The sequence below is a fragment of the Rhea pennata genome, chromosome 20, assembly GCF_028389875.1.
Source record: "Rhea pennata isolate bPtePen1 chromosome 20, bPtePen1.pri, whole genome shotgun sequence".
In the NCBI taxonomy this organism is placed as follows: domain Eukaryota; kingdom Metazoa; phylum Chordata; class Aves; order Rheiformes; family Rheidae; genus Rhea; species Rhea pennata.
In genome coordinates, this window is record NC_084682.1 from 3,291,192 (window position 1) to 3,310,740 (window position 19,549).

The window sequence follows — 19,549 nt, forward strand, 5'->3', positions numbered from 1 at the left end:
AAGTGATGGGAAATGACAGTGCAGTGTTTCGCGCCCCTCGTGTTACGGGTGAGGCGAGCGGTGCCCCGGGGCGTGCTGCGCCGCCGGGGCGGGAGGTGGGCGGCCGCCGCCGGCCGCCGCAAGGCCCGCACTCTCCGGCGTGGGTTGCGGGGCTGACGCCGCTACTGGCGGGTCGGAGCGCTCGCCATGCAGCTCACGTCTGCTCTGCGTCTTGCATTACCTCTTCACAAGCTGGGGCTTTGCTTTATATGAAAGCTACGCACGGCCAATTTGCAGACTCCCCTTCGTGCCCCGCTAGAGCATTAGCATCACACTGATGTCACGGGCGTCTTCTCTCCCCTGGATCTGAGCAGAAGATAGCCAAGGTTATTACAGAGTGGCGCTCTCATGAAGTATGCATGGCCCTCGTTAGGGGAGATGGGGGAGAAGGCTACAGAATGGAAACCCATTTATGCAATAAATTGTTAAGTAGCCAAACTGTTAAATGAGCACTTCTTATTAGAGAGAGACAATGAAGTATGAGTCACCAAACAGCAAAATACACATTAACACAGCAAAACCCTCATCCATAAATGGAAAGTCAGAAGCTAAAACAATTAACGTGTGCCAGCGTGAGCCAAGCCTTCGGCCGTGCTGCTCTGCCTCCTCTCAGCCGCAGAGCCCCTCTTGCGCTGCTAGGTTTGCTCCCGGGGGCTGCAGCACTGGGAAGCGCTGCAGAGAGGCAGGAGTGCCCTGACGGGCTGCTAAAGTGCCACCGAAGCCACCTACACCAGAGCAGAGCCGCACTGCAAAGACCATCTTCCGTCCGTTCAGGTGCCACATCATTTTCTAAAGGAGTACTGTAGTCTGCAGTTTTGTCTGCTATGAAGCCATCACCTCTCATCACCCCCATACATTTCTCTGAAAGAGTATCTGACAAAAAGCAGCCTGATTTTTCTGATAATCTAGCCCTGCTATCCAAACTGGAGTCTAAGAGCATCAGGGCTTTGGGCCCACATCCCTGTTTAACAGCTAAGCTGTCGGCTAGCTGATGCATGGAGTGTATCGAGTGGAGATGGTCAGACAGAAAGCGGGATGAGGGAGAGACAGCAAGGGGAAAAGGAGAAAAAAGCAAACATGAGCTGCACTCCAGGAGCTCTCGCCTAGCACTGCTGCTGCCTCTTGGAGTGCAGCCAGCAGGGCAAGGTTTGGTGTCTGCAGCCGGGAGGAAGCACGCTGTGGCCAGGTCCTAGGGTGCTGGGTGGGGGTAGTTCTCCTTGAAGTACATATTGTAATTTGTGGTATGGAAATATTATCTTTCCTTCTATTCCTATCCTGCTGTCTCCCCACCATGGATAATATATAAAACAGTAGACTTTGATTCATTAACATTTATGGGAAAATGTTAATATTAAACTGTAAGTGAAAAGCCCTATCTTATTGAATTCTTCTGCTGTGTTATTGAGAGCCTAATTACGTTTTGCATTTAAATAAAAACCAGATGACGTTCAGGACAGTCAGGCAAGCATTCTGTAAGTGAGAATTTATCTTGCGATCTGGGTAAACAATGTCTCATCATTTAACAGTTATTATAAATAATGGGTTTTTAAGCACTTTGCTGGGAGTTCATATTGGCTCCACACGGGTTGCACTAAGAGAGGGAGAATTTCAGTGACATCTTCCAGGCATCCGGTGAGGAGAAATCATATCCTGAGCTCACTTCTCAAGCTGCAGCAGTTTTTATCTTACTCTGTTTGTTATTGCTAAATATTGTACGCACAAGCTGTTGGCAGAAAGCTAGTAGTAAGGCAAACTAGAAATTGGTTGGAAGTATTTTGCACGTGGAAAAACCATCTATGCTACCGTCCCAGCACAAGGCAGACATGGTTTGGGCTGTTGCAGAATTCCCCTTAAGTGGTTTCAGAAAGAAACCTCCAAAGGCATGTTCTTTCTTTAAAAATGTTGCTATGTAAAAGTTATCTGTTCTTCCATGAAAAATGAAAAAGATGTTGAGGTAAAAGGAATAGACAAAAAGGTAAAGTAGACCTGCTGCATTTTCCTGTATTTTTGCTGATGCCCTCTTAAATGACATTGTTTGTTATTACATACTTGGTAATGCATGAGCTAATTTAGAAAAAAGATTTAAACTTTTTGAAAATGTAAGTAGCTTTTTCTCCACTTCCGCTGTTTGTTTATATTCTGCATTTCTTTCATTTCAGGCAAGGTGGTTTTGCTTTTGTTGCTCGCTGGCTGTTAGTCTGTGCTCTGCAACGCTCGGGCATTAGCAGATTCTGGTTCGCTGAGATTTCTCCAAGACGGTTCCCATCATATCAAGTGTGTGCAGCTTCCTTGTGGTCTGAATGTGCCCTGTCCCATGTGCCAGTGATGAAGGAATTAGTTTTCCATGCTTATAGAAATAGGTGGTAACAACTATTCAGCCTTGTGAAAAAATACAGAATTTTGCAGTGTCTAGCCCTGGCTGATGGCAGCTGCTTATTGAAACTCTGCTAAGCCATCACGCTGGGAAAATGGCTGTTTCCAGGAAGCAAACTATTTGCTGGCTTTTTCTGTGAGAGATATTTTATCCCATTTTCCAAGAATACCGCCACAGCTAAAAATCATCTCTTTTTTTTTTCCCAGTATTTATTTGTTATTTCCTTGGTCAGTGACTTTCCCAATATCTGCCCAAAACATGAACTCTGTGTTTACATCAAAAGCGGATGGTGTTGTGAAAGGCAAAGGGTCGGCATCACTTCCCTGGCTGTTCCCAGGGCGGTTTTGGTGGGAAGGCCGGAGGCGGGCGGGTGCCGGGGGGCCGCGCGGCCGGGCTGAGCCCCGGTGCTCCGGCGGGCCCGGGCAGCGGCACGGCATGCAGCGCGGCACCGCGGGCAGCGCCAGCCGGCTGCTCGGGGGCGCGACGGCGGCAGCGTCCTGAGCGGCTGCGGGCAGCGGCAAGCGCCTCGCTGGCGTGCGGGGAGCCGCCAGCGCGCCTGCTGCGTGCGAGGCAGCGCGCTGGAGCTTTTCCCCTTGCCGTGTGTTACTTCCCCGATCCTCTCCTCGGCCGGAGCAGAGCATTCCCAGCGCCGGGCTCTCCCGCCTCTTGTCAGGGCCGCCGCGCACATGCCTCGCTGAGCAGCTATTCCCCTTGGGCTCGCAGACACTGAGGCCGGCTTGTCGAGTGGAAATGATGTTTGGAGGAGATAATCAAAAGACAAGTTAACCTAGTAGCCTTCCTCCCTAATCTGCAGCCACAGAGGCAGCCGGGGAGCGGGTGAGTGGTGCAGGGACAGGCCCAGAGCTGAGCTCTGAACACACTTGTTTGCCTGCACTCAGGGCTAGTTTTATCAGCACGCTTTAAAAGAAAATCTTCAGATTATATTTGACAGTATTCTGCCGTCACTTAGTTGGCTTACCGTTTGGAAGTGTGGCTGGTCACCCATCAAAACGTGAGGGAGAAGTCTGCAAAATAGATGCAATGTGAAGAGCAGGTAGTTATATTAACTCTACTACCAGATGCCGAAATACAAAGCTGAATCTGAACAGCTTGAGATGATTTAACTTGCTTTCACTGTGGGATGAAGCTGCAGGAATGCCTAGGTTTGCTATTAGGTTTGCTGTGCTTCACACAAGAGTTCTCTGCTGCACAATTCTCCATAGTGTGCAGCTCACTCACACTTTTGATGGTATTTTTAATAGGGTAACGGAAAAGGTAAAATATATTAGAATCACTACTTGAACAATTTTTAAACTACAACTTTTTAGAATTGAAAATGTCCAGTTTACTTTCAGTAGTGGTCCTCTGGTTTCAGGAGAACAAATGCAAACTATTGTACTGAACAACCCCATTAACAAAATGCCCACTTAAGCTTCAGATGTCAAGGCTTTTTCATATTTATGTCTAACATAAGAATTTGGAGCTATATAAATAAGACAGAGTGTATTAACAGCCTCAAGCAGTCCTGCAAGGAGTGAGTCCACAAGGTTGGCCTGTTGTTTCTCCAGGCACAGTCCATCCTCAGCCTAGGTAGAGACTTGATTTTAAGAATACTACTACAAGCTCTGAGTGCTTCTTAAAATGAGCCCTGCATTCAGAAAATTGATCTGCTCAAAGCGACAATGTCAATGTAATCTTTAAAATAATTGACTGAATTGACCAAATCAGTTAACTTTGGAACTAGAATTATTTGGATGCGTTTGAGTTTCTCAATGACACTAGAAGTAGCATGGGGAAAATTAAAGGAGAAAACCTCTTCTCAGGAGAGTCTCACCTGAGTTTTTCAGATTCGGGCAGCTTGAACCATTTCGATGAGCAGATGAGGCTGGCTCCGTGGTGACATCATTTTGTGCGGCTGCACATGCTTCAGCAGAACTCCTCTGATTCGGACCAGCTGAGCATCTGCTCCCCCCAAACTTTCAACTTCTCCTTTGAATCAAACCCAGATTCCAGTCCGTTCTAGCTTCCTCCTCCACATCAGTCTGTGCCAGGAAGACAGCCCACCGTCTATCAGTAGCTTTCCTCGCTGCCCAGAAAGGCCACTTTGTGCCAGAAGCACTAGAAGCTGTGCCAGAATTACATTGCTTTGTAATATTATCCTTTTAAAATGAACTCAGCAGTACGTTTTTGTGAGGCACACATAAGCCTGCCCACACATATGCATAGACGCACACGTAGGCACACGCCGAAGGCACGGAGGACATCCTCCTCGCGAGTTATATGTTGCCTTGTTTTCCCAAATGAGGATTATTAAGGAGATCCAATAACCAAGGCAACATCACAAGAGGGGAAAAACTAAGTCTTAGACATGAAAGAAATTGCTGAAGTTTTGAGGTTTAGGCATGTCTGAAATCCCTGATTCTGCCTATCAGTGAAATGCTGCCCAGACTGTGAGGTAATCACCATATTTGTTACTTTGATGTCCGAGCAGCTCTTCCATACCCAGCTTTCTCGCTAAGACCGCTCACTTGAGCACGGGAGAGCAAGTGGGCTTCACTTCGGCACCCCTAGAGCGGTGCGGGCCGTCGCGTTCGCGCGCCCGGGGCTGCTGCAGCCGTCTTCGAGACGGGATCCGGGTCTCCGAGGTGCTGAGTGCCCTCGGCTCCCGTTGAAGGTCACGGGAAGGGGGAGGCGCAGAAGCAGGTTCTCAGGTCTGGGCCTGGCCGGATAGAGACGCGGAGGCTGCAAGGGCAGGGGTAGGCTGCACATCTCGGCCAACGTCCGCGCGAGAGCCAGAGCCCGCCAGCGCAGAAGGCCAGGCGGGAAGCTGGTAGGTGTCGGGAACATGCCGACTGCCTTTGACTTTGTATTTCCTCCGCGGAGGCAGCGGCTGACGGAGGGGTCACTGTTGAGCAATCCGAGGCACTCCCATAACCCTGGGAATGAGAGACCAAACCCAGGAATTTTAATACAGTGTTTTCTCTGTGAATGCTTTTGGTCTGATACACACAGATGTGCTGCTTGCGTAACTGAAGATACAAGATAATGCTGCCTAAATACATTAAAAAACGTATATGCACTGGCTCACACAGGAAAGCGTGTGGTACATATAAGGTTCGTTATAGGATTTATAGTAGCAGCATACTGAAGCTTTCAAGAAGGGGTAGAAGGGAATTCCTTTAAAGCAAAACAACCATATCTGCATATTCATTTTAGAAACTCTTTCGGAAATCTTGCATAAGGAATTAGAAGGTTTATGTTATGTTTATAGGCTGGAGAAATGTGTTTTTCGTAACCGTTGCACTGTTCTAATTTTTGATATTTCACATACTGACTAAAATGGGCAACTCATCCTTCTGAAGTGCCATTTATGTAGGAAAACATCCTAAACCTCTTTACAAAAATATACAGCTCAAGGAAACTTGAGATTATTTTTTAAAAGCACTGCAGTCATTGTGAAAGTGCCTATCATGAAGAATACTGTCTCTCTAAATGCTGGGCCTTTATCTAGTGCACTTTTAACCTTCCATAAAATGTTCAGAGTCAAGTCTGGCTAGATGCCGAAGTCTTGGGTCTCATACTGTATGGAATCAAGCTGTATGGAGCTTTTTTGGTTTCTCTTTTTTAAGGAAACACAACAAGTTTTTTTCTTTTTTTTGTAGACAGAATTCTTTAAAAGTTCATGCATGAAAATATTTTGTCCGTATCTCAACAATCTCTTTGTGCTTAAAGTAAATCCAGACATTTCTGTAAGTTCAGATGTCCTCTCGACTTTGTAAGCGTTAGTTGTTTGGCATCTTAGCGCTGAAATAAGGCACTAGAAGTGAAACCTGTGGTCTCGGAGGGGTTCTGATGTTCAGAAGACTCAGTCTGTTTTCCCGAGGTTGTGCTGTGCCTTCTCTGCCTCCCCATCTCCTTGCGAGATCCTGCCACCTTTTTTCCAACATGCCAGGTCTCATCTCCAAGTGCATCGTGTTAAAGAACTCTGTGCGGATTCAGCGTTAGGGTTATTGTAAGATAATTTGACAGTAACTAATATTTTACATAGGCCACTGAATTCTGGTTTCAGAGAAGATGCTCAGGCAGTGTGTGCAAATCTTTTTTATTCTGAAAATTTAATGGAGCTGCTCCTGTGGTGTCTCGACATCTTTCAGATTGCAGCACGATGAAACGGTTTTAATATAGGGATTGATTTTCAGTGTTCAAATGCTGTAGTATTACGTTTCCTCTTTTGAATGTCTCTTTTTTTCCAAACTGCTGGTTTGAAAAAAAAAAGAAAAAAAATGTCTTTCTTAGGAGCAGTCCTATCATGGCCACGCGAAGCATCACGGGACATCAGTCCTGCTAGCTGCCTCCACGGTTTGCCGAGCGCCGGGGAGCCGGTGCAGGTGGGCAGCCTCCGCCCTGGGCAGAGGCAGGCACGGGGTTTGGGGCACAGAGCAGATTTAACCGACTTCTAATAATCTGCTTCCCCCAATTAGTCTGTAAAGTGCTGTAAAGTGGCTGTTGGGGGGTCCCGCAGCGGGCTGAGCCCGCGGCCGGCAGGCACTGCGCCGGCTGGGCAGCGCCCCGTGGCGCCGGGGCCGCGGGAGAAGAGCAACGTGAAAACAAAATAGGCTTGCCCAGAAGTTTATTCTCAGCCCTTTCAAATTAAAAGGAGCTAGGAAAATTAAAAGCTTTAATGAGCATTCACTCCTTCCGCTTCAGTACGATGTAATACTGAAGGTCTGTGTTCACCTACATAGCAGTGTCCTGCCGCACAACCCCCGCGTGCCCTGGCCCCGGAGCTGGCAGCGGTGGCGGTGGTGGTGGTGGCGGTGGCAGCGGTGGCAGTGATGGGCGGTGGCAGTGGTGGTGGTGGCGGTGGCAGCAGCGGCGGTGATGGCGGTGGCGGTGATGGCGGTGGCGGTGGTGGCGGTGGCAGCGGTGGCAGTGATGGGTGATGGCGGTGGTGGTGGTGGCGGTGGCAGCAGCGGTGATGGTGGCAGCGGCGGCGGCGGCGGCGGCGCGGCCCGCGGCGGGGTGCCCGCAGGCTCCGCGCGGCCAAAGCCCACGCTGCGGCCCCGGCCCTCGGCCTCGCGGAGCTGCAGCCGGAGCTCCCGTCCGCCAGCACGGCGTCCTCTGAAAGAGGGGTGAGTACCCCGGGGAGGAGGCACGACGGCGCACCGGCGGCGCCGCTCCGCGCCGGTCCAGCTGCGTGCCTTGACCCCGGAGCGGGCGCGGGGCGCGGCGGCGGCTTCCGCGGGGGCTGGTCGTGATGGCAGCAGTAAATGTTCCTACGGTAACGGCGCCAAAAGCGTCCGGCAGAGTTTGGGACGTTGTCTAAACGCGGAAAGATTGGGTTTGAAAGCGCGCGTCGCCGTGAAGGGGAGCGGGAGCGGCGCGGCCCTTCCCTGCTGTGGCGATCGGCAAAACAAAAATGTTTAACTAGTCCATTCACTAGGGAGCGTTGTGTAAATTACAAACAGTTTAAGAGATCCTCAAGGCTTCCATTGTGTTAACAGAAATTGCCTTTTAGTGTTCGCTTTGCGTAGGATCATTTTGAATGAGAATCCAGATGGCAGAAGCTACATAATTATTATTCATTACAGTTAATAAGTAACACTTGGAAGCCCCCGTCAGCTCTGCAAGTCCCCTGTGATAGGCATTGTACAAAAATAGAGTAAAAAGTAGTCCTTGCCACAACATATTTTACCATTTTGGTTAAAGACAGGAAGGCCTGAAGCACCCTTACATTTGTCTGTCTGCGAGCGCAGACCCGGCTGTCATTTTGGAAAGTGTATCTGCAGGGAGTCTGCTCGTTTCTCTTTAAAATGAAAGAAATTATCTTTCATTTTAGAAAGGAGGCTCTAATTTGGGCCTTTTAAGTGTTCATCCAGAAACTGCTCGTGGCAGCGCAGAAGTGCGAGCCAGCTCGGCGGTTTTAACCAGCAGCCGCTTGCCTCTGGTCGCCCACCGCGGAGCAAGGAGCAGCCCGGCACCCTCGCTTCGCTCGGCCCCGCGGCCGGCCCCGCGGCTCGCGCTGAGCCCGGCGACGCCGTTGCAGCGAGCGACGGAAATGAAGCCGGGGAGGCCCCCAGCCCTCGTGGCCATTACCCCGCTTCCTGCATTCCTCCCTGTTAATTGTGTAATTCCTAACGAATCGTCAGTGTCCAATAGGCTTTCTGATGTGTGCCTTCTCCCGACGCTTCCTTCCCGCCCCTCCCCAGCTTCGTGCCTTGCCAGAGACCTTGTTCCTTTAAAAATGCCATGCTGAAAAAATCAGAAATACTCAGCCCAGAAAAAGGAAAAGGGAACTTGACATTAGTTGAGCTTGAAAGGCTTGGTGCTGTGAAAAGTGACTGACGTGTGAAAAGAGGCTACAATTAGTTCTTTCCCCGAGCACTCTCCCATTCAGTGCAGGGTCACTCCTCCAGCGAGCCGAGGCTTTGAGCGTAATGTGTTGTGACAGTTTGAGATGATGAAGAATAATTCTTGTATTCAGAGCTGCTGCTGCTTCCCCGCTAGCCCGACACGTCAGGCTGGCTGTCATTGTATCGTTATCCCGGCCCCGTCTCGGCCGTGCCGTGCAGGAGTTGGTGCGGTTCTCAGCAGGTAGAGGAAAGGGTCAGCGCTTTCAGCAAATCATTTTTGAGGATATTTTGAAACTGTGCTTAGCAGCCTGTTGTAGGGGAAGGCAAACAGAGAGAAAGGAAAAACCATTAGAAGAAATAATGCGCTGGAGATGCGACTTTTGAGTAGACATAAAGGAGATACCATGGCTTCGAGTGGACCACTCCAGAGAGAGCACAAATAAGAAAGGCAGCATAATTTATGAGTGTTCCGGGCAAAAGAGTGCTATATAGATTTTCTTCAGGCATTGAATTAATGTGCCATATAAAATGGTTTCACATTTAAGCTTGGCAGGGCTTTGTACCTTTCTAGATTTGATGTAGTCCTTTGACAGTTCCTGGGGCTTTTTGGGGTTGAACATACAGCAGGCACACGCGGGCCGGACGGGGCTTGGTGCGCTCTGCTGTGTACCTGGAGATCGCAGGCTTTTGCCGCCGCAGCTCCTCCCTCTCTCCTCCCCGCCTGGGTCACAAACTGCGTGAAGACAGAGCATGACTTCAGGGGCACAAAGGGACACAAATGTGAGGCTCCAGCATGGTGTTCAGAAACGGCAGCAGAAAGCAATGATGCTTCATGTGAGGCTTTTTCAGTTTCTCCCGCATGCAACAAATGCAGCCTGTCATAGGCGCTGCAGGAAGCGGGGGCGGCTGCTGCTGGCTCTCGGCAGACCTGCGCAAAGCAGGCCGAATGCAGGGTGACCGCCGTTTGCTTTGCAACGTGTTGGAGCTTCCAGTGCTTTCTGAGTTACCAAGAGCCCCGGGCACTCTTCAGCCACTGGAGGAGAAGGCCTGCCCCTCCGCAGGGGCTGGGCGAGCTCAGCGGCACTGAGGCATGGTCAGCAGGGCAGATGGGACGACGGGACCGTGGAAAAAGGCTGGTCCACAGCAGCGGCCACAAGGCTGGAGTGATCGTTCCTGCGGGGTCACGTCCACCGTGCCGCAGAGATTGCAGTCCCACGAGTGGCACCTCCCCGTGGGGCTGGGCCCAGCTGAGCGTTGTCCGACCGTGGCAGGGAGAGAGACGTGACTTCATTCAGGTGGGAGGTGAGGGCCCAGGTCACCAAAGGGTGACCTGTGAACACCCACATCTGGTTTGTACAGCCATCACGAAGGAGCCAGAACTTCAGAAACCACCTGCGCAGCCCCTCACTGAGCATGTGCTTGCAGCGCGTGTCCAAGCTGGGGGAAAACATCACCTGCCTGTAGCCCCTGTGGGCAACTGGTGGCCGCAGTCCTGCCAGCCCTGCTCTGCGATCCTGGGCTCTGCCAGGCCTCCAGCACTGCTGGATGTGCACGGCCAGGATGGTCCTGCCAGCCCTGCTCTGCGATCCTGGGCACTGCCAGGGCTCCAGCACTGCTGGATGTGCACGGCCAGGATGGTCCTGCCAGCCCTGCTCTGCGATCCTGGGCACTGCCAGGCCTCCAGCACTGCTGGATGTGCACGGCCGGGATGGTCCTGCCAGCCCTGCTCTGCGATCCTGGGCACTGCCAGGGCTCCAGCACTGCTGGATGTGCACGGCCAGGATGGTCCTGCCAGCCCTGCTCTGCGATCCTGGGCACTGCCAGGCCTCCAGCACTGCCGGATGTGCACGGCCGGGATGGTCCTGCCAGCCCTGCTCTGCGATCCTGGGCACTACCAGGGCTCCAGCACTGCTGGATGTGCACGGCCGGGATGGTCCTGCCAGCCCTGCTCTGCGATCCTGGGCACTGCCGGGCCTCCAGCACTGCTGGATGTGCACGGCCGGGATGGTCCTGCCAGCCCTGCTCTGCGATCCTGGGCACTGCCAGGCCTCCAGCACTGCCGGATGTGCACGGCCAGGATGGTCCTGCCGGCCCTGCTCTGCGATCCTGGGCACTGCCAGGCCTCCAGCACTGCTGGATGTGCACGGCCGGGATGGTCCTGCCGGCCCTGCTCTGCGATCCTGGGCACTGCCAGGCCTCCAGCACTGCTGGATGTGCATGGCCGGGATGGTCCTGCCGGCCCTGCGCTGCGATCCTGGGCACTGCCAGGCCTCCAGCACTGCTGGATGTGCATGGCCGGGATGGTCCTGCCGGCCCTGCGCTGCGATCCTGGGCACTGCCGGGCCTCCGACGCTGCCAGACGTGCATGGCCGGGATGGTTTTTATTGTTGCTGCTTTCAGCGCAGCAGAAGACACATGTGCCCTGAAAATCACCATTGTTGTGGGACCCTCAATTACACCAGCGGTGCCTGTTGTTGTTACCATCAGAAGTGCGGACAGGGCTATTCCTCATCTCCCCTGAAATGACTTACTCCTCATCACTTCAGCAGATGTTCCTGCTCTTTTCTCTTTTTTTCCTGTCTTTTTTTTTTTAGAGCAGCTAGAAGTTTGAGTTGTTTCCTCAGGGGACAGGGCAGGTTTTAGTATTTACATTTCCAGTATTAGCATTTATTTGTATTTGTGTTTGTTTTTCACGGGCTTTTGAATGCCTCAGGGAGCCATTTAAGGGGCCAAAATAATGCAAGTGCTGGTCTTCTCACAGTATTTCATTTCCTTGATGGTGGAAATACTACGAGAAGAGCAGGTCTCATGTTATTTTGACCCCATAAATAGCTCCCAGAGGCCCCTTTCTTCCTTATCCCACCCACTCCCCCCCCCAAAATCAAATATTTAGGTTTCTGCAAAACCGGACTTCTCAACCCTGGTTATCTTGCTTCAGCAGAAGTAAATTGCAGTTATTACAAAATAGCCAGAGAGTCTATAAGGCAGAATGGGTTTTATATGATGCACAATTTGTTGGCTACTGTACAAGTTCATTAAAGTGTATCATAAGAGGTTGTTTTACTGGTACATTTAAGGAAGTTAATACATCTCGACAGTATATGCATGGGGGAATGCAGATACAATAACCCTCAGACAGGCTGGGGCCAAGTCCATTCTTGGCGTAACTCCACCGAAGCAAATGCAATCGCTCGCAGGATGGATTTGTCCTGCTCTATTTGAGCAGCGCTGAGCCGGTGATCCCACGCAGCCGCCGCTGCACAACGGCCCGAGCTGCCTTGCTTTCGCGGGTGGACCTCTTGTGCTCACCTCTTTTGGTGTCCAAAAGCCCCAGTCACCTGCGGCGGCAGGCGGGCCCGTGTCACATCTAGCCAGGACTTGAGTCTGTTAGAAATTGGCCCCCAGCGTGATGCTTCTGTGCACTTGTCTCTGAAATGCCCTTGATCTGCAGGGAAGGTCTGAAGGAAAGGGTAATAGTTTGTACTGGGTTTTTTTTTAATGTATTTTTTTTACTGATGAAACAGCTGGATGGAATGGACTAGTTCTAGGGAATCAGGGAAGTGCTGAATGTGGTCCTCGACTCCTCTGATGTGAAAGGGGTCACGCTTGCAGTGCCACCAGTCTCCGGAGACCATGTACTGCCTAATTCCCCGTCCGCGGCAGCCTCACCGCTGCGGAGTGACCCAGCTGTGCGGAGCGAGAGCCGGGGCCGGGGAGGGCAAGGGCCTCATTTCCTCCCTGCAGCCCTGTCGTCTCATGCAGCCTTCAGGAGTTGTACAGCAGTTTCTTAGCTATCAAAATACATTGCTCTTCTGCCACGGTGCGTAATTAGTTCCAGAACGAGCGTATCCGCCGTGCTGAGCTGCGTGCGAGCACTCAGGTGCGTTCGTCAAGGGGACCGTGTGCCTCGGCCGCGTGCGGAGCGGGGCACGGCAGCTCGCGGATGCCGGCGGCTCCCCGGCTTCACGCCGCTGCAGCCCGAGCACGGAGCGGGCTCCCCAGGGCTGGGGGTGGCAGGCGGCCGCCCGGGGCCCGCCGGGCCTCTGCTTCTAGTTTAACCTCTCTTCGGTCCCTACCCAATCCTAATTAAATGCCTTTCTTTGCCTGACAGCGGCGAGGAGAGCTCGCGGGAGCAGCGCCGCGGCGGCTGCCGGGGTTGGGGCCGGCGCTCGCCCCCCGCGACGGGACCCCGGCCTCCCCGCCGAGGCTGCGGGCCTCGCGCTGCCTTCGCCGAGGCTTTCTCCGGCCGGCTGCTGCGGCTGGCATCAGTGTCGGCAGTGCCACCCCCTGGCAGCGAGGCGCACCAGGGCTGCAGCCCCGCGCAGCAGCCTGGGGAAAGCAAATTGCCAAAAAAAAAAAAAAATCTTAGCAGCGCGGAGGAGCTGAAACAAGGACCGGAGGTAGGAGGCAGCGTCACCGGGAAAACCGCGGCCCGCGGGCGGGAGCAGCGGCGCGGAGCCCCCGCGCGCAGGGAAGCTCTTCCTCGCTCTCTCCTTTCATTACTGAAAACACAACATTTGCCTGAAAATCAATTATAGCTTAAAAAGAGAGAGAGGGAGGGCGAGCGCCGAAATAACCTCGTCAGGAGTTCAGGAGCCTTAATGATGTTTGATTGGGGCCGGAGCGCGTCCTGCCTTGCCGGGGACGGCTGCGCCGCGAGTGAGAGCTCTGACGTGAGACGCTTAACCAAAGCCAGCTGTGTGCCGAGCGAGATAAAAGCACCAAATCAGACAGGATAAGCACAGTATTAGTGTGGGATACGCCACTCATTTCTGATTTAAATTACTGTTTGTACTTCCTGAACTCATGGGAGAGTAAGGATGTGAGGAAAATGGAGAGGTTTATACGTGTACATTCCTTAACAAAATACCGGCACGAAATCGTGATTAATACAGCTGAGGTCAGTATCGCCGCTGCTTGGAGGTTGGCTGGCTTCCTGCGGGTTTGTTTTCCATGCGTCCAGCGCGGATTACCTGCGCTGCAGGCCCCTGCCATGATGCCGTGTTGCGTTTCCTAGCCCTCGTTTGCTGGGGTGCAAATTCAGTGGCCGCTAGCCTCCCTGTGCCCGCGCAGCTAGTGGGAATTGCACAGTCTTCCGAGGACGCTGGAGCGGGAAGCTTTCTGTTCTAGCGACAGCCTGACTCTGTGCTTCTGCCCTGTACTTCACGTATAGTTGTGGCCTTATCCTGGAGTCCCACCACAGCAAAGGGACTGATGTGAAGTTAATACGGAGCAAAGACCCCGGTGCAAGCTGGAGGCCTGCGAACGGCAGCGATACGGTTATAATTCAGCAGCGGGGAGAACACGGGCCGCTCACACAGCTCCTGAAGGGTATCGCTCGCTTCCTTGGCCATCCTTGTTCCAGCAGAAAGGCAGCAGGAAAACCTGCCTGCCTGCTTGCAGGGTTTGCTCCATGCCGGGCGCACGCGACACCCCCGCGCCAGGGCAAACCTGGCTGCTCCCCTTCCCCTGCGCAGGAGCGGCGAGGGAGCCGCGCGCCGGCTGCACCTGCGGCTCGCCAGCACGTTCCGCGTAGCCCGTCAGTGGGTGTCCGGGAGAGGACTGGCGGCGTGTCCGCGTGGCGCTGCCTAATCTCGCCGCCGCATGCCGCCGCTGAGTGCCGGCAGGGTGATGCTGCCCAGCGGCGCTGCCCGCGCGCTGCCGCTGAGTCAGCTGCCGGGTTCAAGTGGCTCCCGGAGAGGCCGCAGCCAGCGAGGCTACGCGGCGCGCGCACGGATTCTAGTGCTTCAAGATTAGGAAGCAGAAGAGGCTTTGGGAGGTCAGCAAGGGGAGGAATGGCGTGATGTGTGCGACTGCGAGAGGCAAAGCCGCGGTCAGGTCTGCTTTGAGGCACAGCTGCGCGGCACGCGGGAAGGTGACGGTCGTGTCCATCGCTGCAGCGAGGAGGGCTGTGGGAAGTCTTCACAAGACGCTGAATTGCGCTGCTCGGGCACCGTTGCTGCACTTCGCTGGTGCCGGCTGGTGCTGCCTCCTTCCCTTCCCAGCTTGGCCACCGCAGCAGCAAGCTCCTGGGGAAAGGTGTTTCCGCGGTTGTCACCGCGCACGTTCACCTGGCTCAGCTCGGCCGCGAGCGTCCTAACTGTTGAGTCCTGACGTGTCACGAATCAATGGTCTCGCCCCCAGGAAAGGGATTACTCTGCTCAGACCGAAATACAAGCCCAGCAAAGAGGTACAAACAGGAGTGGGGGATGCCTCTGGAGTGATTTGTCAGATCATCCAGGGCAAGAGGGATGACAAGCAAATGTAACATTAGAGCAGTGATACAATAAGCGGAGTTGTCAATAAAGTGGCTTTCTAATGGCACTTTTGCTTCTTTTATCTGAAACACTAACCAAAGCCTGTTTTCTCTCTCATTTCAGAGCTTCAGCGAGAGGGAAGCATAGAGACGCTAAGTAACAGCTCGGGTTCCACCAGCGGAAGTATTCCACGCAATTTTGACGGTTACAGATCACCCCTCCCGACTAACGAAAACCAGCCTCTCAGCCTTTTCCCCACAGGATTCCCTTAAATTAGTCAGATATACAAGGAGAGATCAAGACAGGGTAACAAACTGTCTCTCCACCTAAACAGTCTCAGTATGTGTCTCACCCACCAGGTAGCTGCTGTGCTGGATGGTTCTTGTTACCCTGATAAATATTGATGACTCTTCCACGTAAACCTTCCTGAAACATAGTCACAAAATCTTGACTTTATTTTCCTGTGCAATATGAAGAGACTCCATCTTCGATCCTGATAGCTCTGTGGCTTCTTTTTTTGCTGTGTTCAGGAAGAGATGTTAGAGGAGAACTATTTCTAAGCCATTTTTGGTTAAGCACATGGTTTCACAACCATTATCTGCTTTTCATGTTAAAAGATAAAGGGAATCTCCGTACCTTAGTGGTGCGAGTGCCAGCCCGGAACTCTAGCCGTTTGTAAAAGTGCCGAGCATTAAAGAATGAACTGGAGAGAGCAGAAACTCAAGGACTTTCTGTGGACAGGGTTGATAAGGTTATTCCTTCATGGCTGCGTCTCCCTGCTGCCCTCCTTCCCCGCTGATATTCATCAATGCCAGGAGTATTACAAATGGAAACGTTTCTTTTTGTTCTTCTGAAGAATTATCTCTATTGCTCCAGTTTTATTCTAGTTCTGTATTTTAGAAATATACTTAATCGACTAACTGCAGTCACCAATTTCTCATATTTGGTTATAAAAGTTGTTCACTGGAACGCTGATATCTGTCCAGAAATGCATGTGTCATTGAATAAATCTAAGTTAAACAAGAAACTGCTTAAATGTCAATGTTCATGGAGTGTTACTAGGCTTAATGTGTGCTTCATATATCTTCCTGTACCAAAGACTATGTGCATATTTACTAACTTGAAGGCTTTAATTAAAGCCATCAGTGGATGTTATTCAGCCAGTCTAGCTTGTTTTTGCATCCTTGTTTTCTTATACCCTTATGCAAGGACAAAATTTTCTAACAAAAAACACTTAAATGGGGTTCCTTACACCAACTTAGCACCTAGGAAAATCAACATTTGTATCTGTGTTTTGGTGTCTTTCTTACATCAGGTCCTTATGTGACGATTGTAGCCAGGTTTTTTTTGCAGGATGATTCTTTTTTTTCTTTAATTGCTTAGAAAATAAAACTCACTGGTGGGGTGGGCTTGCCTGCTAGACCCAGGGAGGGAACAAGCCAGGTTTGGATCTTTTGTTTGTCTCTTAAAGCCTAGCAGTGTGAAGGGTATCACGACTATATATATGTATATGTATATATAAAATTGTAACTTCAGTGTTCCCAAGACACAGTTTCCAGAAAACATGGAATATGGACAGAAGGGATCCTGATAGCTCCTTTGAATCAATCCCATTTTATATGCTGGTGCCTCCTTGTGAAACCGTAGGCCAGATGTTTAGCTGCCATGAGTTGGCAGCCAAGGGAGACGCTCTCTTATATTGGTTGGGTATGGTTGCTCGTCCCACTGAGCTTAACTGATTTATGTGAGCGCAAGGCCAGGCACTCAGCAGAGGTGCCCACCTGCATCTATTGCATTACATGATCAGAGCCTTGCAGAACTCATGCAATGTCCTGAAGCCATGTAACGTACCGACCGTGCACAGTAAAAATGTGTGCTGTGCAATTCTCTTGATAAAATGCTGATGGGCTCACACATAGCAACCACATAAATTTCTCTATCTCAGCCAACTCATGTTGAGGAGCAGAAACTGAGATGAGGCTATCAATTTATGACATTTCCTTCCCACTACTTCTGTTTAATAGAAGCTGTTTGAGTCATGGAAATGAGAGGAAATATCTAAACCCACAAATCTTTTTGCACTCTTGTAGCTTAAAACCAGCCACACTGACTGATGCAAAATTGACCACCCTCTTCCTACTCCATCCCCAAACACCGAATATCGAATTCAGTTCTGGGCTTGAATTTCTTTAACTGTAATGCCATTGCTCAGATCTCAGAAGCTTTTTTTTTTTCTCTCTCTCTCCAGGGTTGGAAACCACTAATAAAACCTGAGAGTCTGCAGCAATAATTTCAGTTTCTTGCTTGGTTTTCAGTCCATCCTTTCTCGAGCAAAAAAAAAACTCCTTGGGATGAAATCAGAGGAGTTTGCCCATGAGTAAGTACTTGCAGCTCTGGCCCACTGGCTATATCTGTGCTAAGAGGCTCCGCTGTAATGCTACGTTTCTTTTATGTCTGTAAGATAATGGATTGAGCTGAGCGAGTTAGGGTAGGGCTGGCATTGCGAACAAATGGAGCCACCAGGTCAAGTCAGTCCACACCAGTGAGGATTTTTAACACAGTTCAAGCCAAGGTCAGCTCCAAAAGTTCAAACGAAATCCAGATTAACACATACAGAAGAGATTGTGTTGTCACCGTGATTCTCGTTTCCTTTCAGTGTTTCCAAAGAGCAGCCATAAGGGACAAAGTTCTTTTAAAGGAAAGCGATTGCTGTTCTTCATATTGCTGTAGCCTCAAACAGCTCGGCTACACAAAGTAGGATAGCGCATAATGCAGAGTGGTGTCATTGCAAATGTATTTGTTGTTGGCAGGCATTAAATCACTTTTTATAAGTGCTGCAATACGGCCATGTGGAAATTCCCAGTCTGCAAGAAGCTCCTATGAATCAGGATGTTTTGTTTAAAGGGAGGGGGGAAAAAACCTACAAACTGGGGCTGTACCAAAATATTTTCTGTCTGGTTCATTGAAAAGAATGTCCTAAATTCTCTGCTGTTGATAGCCCTGTAGCCAAACTGTTAAGAAAGCCCTGAACTAAAGAAAAAAAAAGTGCACTGCAGTGAGGTGGCTAATTTAGCTTTAATTTGATACTTTTACAGATGACCCAGCAGAATAACCACCAAGCCCCAGCTCTTCAGTGAGCCAGGGAAAGCCGAGTATTGCTACAATAATGCGATAGGCTCCGATTCAATGAGTTTCCAAGGAGCGTGCCTTGCTCTAAGTGCACGCGTGGTCCGGCTGACGGCCCGCGCTCACGTGGCCCGAGGAAGGCCCCTCTGCAGAGGGAGCCAAGTGCTTGCATGGAACAGCACCTTTCCTCTGCCTCACCCCCAGCAGCGATACTCTTTTAGGGCACTAGGAAAGAATATTACTGCTCATTGACGACCGCTAGAGCCTCCTTGCAGCTTATCTCCTTGGATCTTCAAAAGTTGCATTGACCTGGGGAGAGAAACACCTGCGTTGCTTGGAGCCACCAGAGCCCAGGTCTCAGTGACGTTAGGGTCTTTACTGCCCCGAGCAGACCCAGCTTGGCCAAACGTGTGTGCAGCCCTCGCTGGTCCCTGAGCTCTGCCCGTGTCCCTGCTTTCCAGGACCCGGCAGCAACGAGCTCTGCCGTGTGCTTTTGCAGTGAAACTGTGGTCTAAGGGGGTTTTGCCCCTGAATTCAGTGGAAGCAGGATTTTGGTCTTTGGACCTGATTGAAACCCAACTTCAAGCAAAATCAGAAAGAGTCTTAATGTCTTCCCCAATTTTGGAGGACTGTCTCGCACTGTTGCGGAAACAGTCCAGGTGAAATGCCGAATCCTCCAGCGGCACGGCTGGCAGACAGTCACTGGCAGCGCAGCAAGAATGTTGTGCCATGATATAAAACACTGTCTCGAAAAGAGCCCAAAAGACTTGCTGGACTTGCAGGGTTTTAAACTGCTTCCAGTAGTGGTAAGCGGTGGCCTCCTGCTGAGTTCAAAAGGCAAAACGTCTCATTTAAAGCCGGGCGGACTGTATATCACTCTGTATATAAAGTGGAGCTCTTCTATTAAAAGCCGAGTTCAGATTTCATGAATTAACATGAAATATTGCTTTCTGATTCTACGCTGGTTTCTGTAATAAACACACGCATGTAGCGTGCTTAAATCATAGGAGGGGGAACGTTTGGCTGTTTGGAAAGCAGTGGAAAGTCAAAGGTTCTCCAAATGTGACAGTCTGAAGTTCAGATGAAATCAAATCTCGGAGCGAATCTAGAGCTCGGCCATAACCAGCAGATCTGGCGTTCCTGAGCCCTCGGCGGAGCCCGGAGGCTGCCGAACGCGAGCCGCTTCGGGCTTCGCTCACTCGACCGCTTTGGCTCTGTCACCCTGCGGCTACCGGCGGCACCGGCGGCGGCACCGGCGGCGGCACCGGCGGCGGCCCCGGTTCGGGCCGGCCGCGAGCCCTGGCGCAGCCGCTCTGCGCAGCTGGAGCAGAGCAAAGCGCTGATAAGCCGCTGACAGAGCACGGGGCTCTAGCAAAGCGAAACCGAAGGATCGCCCCCTT

General features: G+C 51.4%; 1 protein-coding gene across 7 annotated transcripts in view; it reads left to right on the plus strand.

Annotated features, from left to right (window-relative positions):
- The window catches only part of BCAS3 (BCAS3 microtubule associated cell migration factor), a 372,839-nt gene extending 356,661 nt beyond the window's left edge, over window positions 1–16,178 (plus strand). For 5 of the 7 annotated variants that reach the window (XM_062592657.1, XM_062592659.1, XM_062592658.1 and 2 more), the window contains one exon: window positions 15,147–16,178. In XM_062592657.1, the coding sequence (XP_062448641.1) occupies window positions 15,147–15,295 (149 nt within the window). In that variant the 3' untranslated portion in view covers window positions 15,296–16,178. The remainder of the gene's footprint in view (window positions 1–15,146) is intronic. The other 2 variants (XR_009960449.1, XM_062592662.1) reach the window with 2 other exon arrangements.
- Window positions 16,179–19,549: the final 3,371 nt, after the last annotated feature.